The following is a 4677-nucleotide window of genomic DNA, read 5'->3' on the forward strand; positions in this document are numbered from 1 at the left end:
TCCTCCTATAAGCTATCTTTTCCCTTCCCCGCCCCCCAGACAAACTCTTTCCATTAAGTGTAGATACATGGCCCAAGACGCCAGTCAGACAGTCTTACACTGGAATCTAGATCTTGAAATAGACTTCTGGAATAGTAAAATTCCTAGCTTTTTGGAATTTTGGATGCATCTCACCCACACAAGACACACCCACAAAAATTGAAATAACCTATTTTTTGTTGAAATGATTCAATTTCAGTTATTGTTCCTCTGAACTCATATGAAATATGCTGCTTTCCTCTTCCGCAAAAATCCTTTTGCGGAAATAGTCGTAAATGATAATTTGACTTTGTGGAGAGAGTGACCCAAAGATGTAAAGAGAAACACTGAGCCAGCAGAGGACACTGATAACCCAGGCTACAGGAGGTAGAAGTGCCCAGTGGTGCTTTCTTTCTGTTGCTACCTGAGCACATTGTATGGGCTGTCTGTCACCTTTCTGCTCATCACGCTCCTCCATCGGCTGAGATTTGATGTTCAGAACAGCATCATCATTGCATAGCTGTCTGAAATAATGAACCATACTTACGATTTGTCTAACAGATTACATAATCAAGAGAATTCTCTCTCTTTTTAACATTTTTTTTTTCAAGACAGAGTTTTGCTATAGCTTTGGAGCCTATGCTGGAACTAGCTCTTGTAGACCAGGCTGGCCTAGAACTCACAGAGATCTGCCTGCCTCTGCCTCCAGAGTGCTGGGATTAATTAACATCCTTTTTTTTAAAGAAACAGTTTTTGAGGTTAATAAAGAAATTCCTTCTTCCCCAAAAGTCAGGCGGTGGCACTGAATACAGCTAAGATCCCAAGCTCAGGTGTGGTGACATCTACAGATCTTGTGAGCCACTCCAGCACATGCAGGGAAACGGCCTTCTCCTTCCCTAGGAAGGAGGCTTCCAAGGCTAGCGAGTAAAGCATAGGCTGCTGCTGTTCCTGAAAACATCTAATGAACATCTCAAATGCCAGCCCCACAATCTGCTCCACCGTGACCATCCTTCATGCATGCGCACGTGAAGGGTCTTCCTGCTAGGTGACATTTGAAGTGAACGCACCCCTGTGTCATATAGCACAGACTGTTTATTATTTCATTATGTGGAGCAAAGTCAAGATAATTTGCTTTTCTAAGAAAAAAACGAGAGAAAATAACTTTAATACAACATTATTATAGGCAATTACGTTTTTCTAATAAAAGTTAGGAAAGCCCATGCAAAATTTAGAGATGCGGAAAACCTCAAACTGTAGTCACTGGTACTTCTACAAAAAGAACAGACTTTTTGTGTTTCCTTCTTCATTTTTTTTTTTTGTTAGTGTTTTGATTTTTCTTTTACTTTTCTTTCTTTTTTTTTTTTCTTTTTTTGAGGCAGTCTTATCTTACTATATAGTTCTGGGTGACCTGAAATTCACTATGTAGTCAGGCTGGCCTTGAACTTATGGCAATCCCCCTGCCTCTCCAGTGTCGAGATAATAGGCTTGAGCTGGGAGTACGGCTTCAGGGTACAGCACTTGCCTACAGACTGCTCAAGGATCTGGGTTTCATTCACAGCTTTATTTTCTTCTTTTCCAACAAACAAACAAACAAACAACATCAGTGATCCTGATTGACAGCTCACATCTGGAATACTCGCACACCAACTCAGGATCTGCAACAGCTATGAAAGTATTTTATGTGTGACAGAAGGATGAAAAGAATCCCCCTGGCTCGCTCACCCCTAAAGGTACTGACCGCACTTCTCAGCTATATTCTAGGAACCAGAGAGATATCCCTGAGGGTTGCCAAAAGCCCACTTAAGCAGAAATAGAAAGCCAGTCCTCCCAAGAGCAGAGGAAGATTTGTGTAACCTATGGGAATTGGATCTACAAACTTCACCCTTAAACGTCAAGTGGTTTTCCCTGGGTGCAGGGTGCTCCTCACACTGCTTAGTCCCTTCTTCTTATCCACGATAGTCAAGTGAACTTTATTCTTTCCCAAAAGGCTATAATGGAAAAAAATAACAGCTTTGGAGTACTGCAGCAGCCCAAGAAGATGGAGAACAGAGGCGCTTCGGAGCTCAGTGATGACTTAGAAACACAGCCTCCAGATGGCTGCCAGAACCGAGGTCCCCAGCAACGCAGTCTTCCCAGATAAGGAGGTTGCCTCACCTCTTGCATCTTCTTTGAGCTTTTTGTTACACATGTCCAGCTGGCAGCATCTGTACTGGACATTTAGGAGGTCTAATCGGCTCAAAATGAACATGGAATTGCAATCTGAATATTTCCAGCACTGCTGATAGATTTGCCTTCCTGTGGAGAGACACACATACACTAAGAAGCCACGCAGGAGCAGTTCTGAGCCTGCCATTCTGTCTTGGAGCACAGTCTATGGAAGAGAGAGGTTTGGGTAGAAATAGGCATCCCAACTGGGGCGTAAAGGGAAACAAGAAAGTGATGGCACAAATGGAGAAGTCCCCATAAATCTAAAGTCTTGTCGGTCAGTGTGTGAATTTGGGGGGGGGGTTATAAGCAGTTCTATTTCTATTTATGAGGGAAACTTAGTGATATTTACTAAGATTTTAAATGGGTGTTGCCTCTGGCCAATCAATTCTACCTTTACAGTGAAGGAAAAGAGACAATACTATTTGTAAAGCAAGCACTTAAAAAAATCTATTCATGAATCTGTTTACTACATAGTGATGGAGAGAGAGAAATACTACTTCAATAACTATAAGGAGGACTAAGATCAAGAAAAATGAATGAGGGGCTGGAGAGATGGCTCGGTGGTCGAGAGCACTGTGTGCTCTTCCAAAGGACCCGAGTTCGATTCCCAGCAACCACATGGTGGCTCACGGCCATCTGTGATGGGGTCTGATGTCCTCTTCTAGCAGGCATATATGCAAACAGAATATTGTATCCATAATAAATAAATAAATATTTTCAAAAAAAAGAAAAATGAATAAAATAAAACATATTAAATGAAAAAATGTCAACATCACCAAAAAAGCAAAAATGGAATGATCCTAGTTCTCACGGGAAGGATTACTACATTTTATACTTTAGCAGTGAAAGTGTGGAAGACCACCCTCCTCCCCTCCCCCGTGGAATCAAATACTTTGAACATAAGGCCTAGAATTCTGGCCACACTCCAGGAGTTTATATAAAAATTACCAGGTACTCCTATTTTTAAAACAAGGTACCTTTGATTGGTTCTTACTTGAAAGATTTTTTTTTTCTTCATGACAGAAAATACTGCTGAAGGCAGTTTTTATTCTTATCTCCTGGAAAGGGTTTATCTCACACAGCAGACCATCCTGAGACGGTCACTGCTCCATACAGTTGCTCACACATTGCTCACACACAGTTGCCGAGCTTATAGCTGCAGCCACGCACAAAGGACAGGCTCTTCCCTGTCCACCGTTTCCTAAGCTCTCTGTGGAGAGTCTAGTTTAGCCAACATAGAACAGCAGATGATATGGACTTGCGCACATCATGCTCCTTCCCTGGCCCATAGACACCTTGTTCTTTGAGACCCCTCTGCAGCACCTGCAGTATCCTCCCGAATGACCAATTCTCCTGATCAGCCATGTGGAGTCGGACAGAGGTCTGCACTCATTTGGGACACGCAAACAGGCCGCAGTCAAAAGTTCTGCTCAAACCCTTTCTTCATCTTGCATCCCTCCCTAGGCTCCCACAAGTTTGGGAGGCAAGCACACTATCGTCATTAAGAAGCCTGAGGTTTGGAATCAGATAAAATTTCCAAACTCACATCCTATGTTGACTGCCTGTTGCATTATCTGAGCCTCCATTTTCTCATCTGTCACACAGGAAGGCTGCCCCAAGGGTCATGTGAGAAATGCCGTATTTGTGAAAAGTATACAGGAAATGCTTGGTGTGCAGTACTTCGTGGCCAGCTGTCGGTGCTTAACAGCAGACGTTACTTGATGAGTCCAAATGAATGGGATTTAGGTCCAGTTTCCCAGGTTCTCGGCCCTGACCACGCTTAAACGGGAAACCCAGGAGCCCTTACCGGACACAGCGATGAGACAGGAATCCTGGTTAGGTGAACAGGTGATGTTTGTTCTGCATGGGGAAACTGGGTCTAAACAGTTGTAGCAGGTGAGGCTAACACCTAGAGTTAGAAAGAAAGAAAGACTGTTGGGTTCCATTAAACCAACAATGACTTAGGCAGACCTTATCAGTGAGCACAGGTTTGGGTCAGCTTGTTTTAATCTTTTGTTTATTTGGAGGGTTTTTTTTGTTTTGTTTTTTTTTGTTTTTCAAGACAGGGTCTCTCCAGGCAGCCCCGGCTGTCCAAGAATTTGGTCTGTAGACGAGGCTGACCTTGAACTCGCGGAGATCCACCTACCTCTGCCTCCTGAGGGTGCCTTTGGCCGCCACCACTACCTGACTTTCTATTTTAGTCAAGATTTTGACAATTTCAGAGTTGCATACAATATATTGTAAGCACGTTCTTCATACTCCCCTCTTGCCTCCCCACTTCCACGGTGACTGACTTTCATTGTGGTGGGGGTGGGGGTGGTTGTTCTTTTCCTACAGGACTGCCTGAGGTTCAGCCATGGTTAGGATTGACGCAGTAACCATTTAAACTGGAAAGTTTGTGACATTTTGGAGAAAAGAACAAAGAAAAAAACCACAGAGAAACCCTGTCTC

The 4677-nt window shown here is 43.3% G+C and overlaps 1 protein-coding gene across 2 annotated transcripts in view; it reads right to left on the minus strand.

Annotated features, from left to right (window-relative positions):
* Positions 1 to 1094: 1094 nt before the first annotated feature.
* Positions 1095 to 4677, minus strand: part of Cd59 (CD59 molecule (CD59 blood group)) — a 19221-nt gene continuing 15638 nt past the window's right edge. For both annotated transcript variants that reach the window (XM_005364071.3, XM_013352753.2), the window contains exons 3-4: positions 4034 to 4135; positions 1095 to 2313 (exon numbers count right to left, since the gene is read on the minus strand). In XM_005364071.3, coding sequence (XP_005364128.1) covers positions 2093 to 2313; positions 4034 to 4135 — 323 coding nt within the window. In that variant the 3' untranslated portion in view covers positions 1095 to 2092. The remainder of the gene's footprint in view (positions 2314 to 4033; positions 4136 to 4677) is intronic.

Source organism: Microtus ochrogaster (genome assembly GCF_000317375.1).
Source record: "Microtus ochrogaster isolate Prairie Vole_2 chromosome 14 unlocalized genomic scaffold, MicOch1.0 chr14_random_1, whole genome shotgun sequence".
NCBI lineage: Eukaryota > Metazoa > Chordata > Mammalia > Rodentia > Cricetidae > Microtus > Microtus ochrogaster.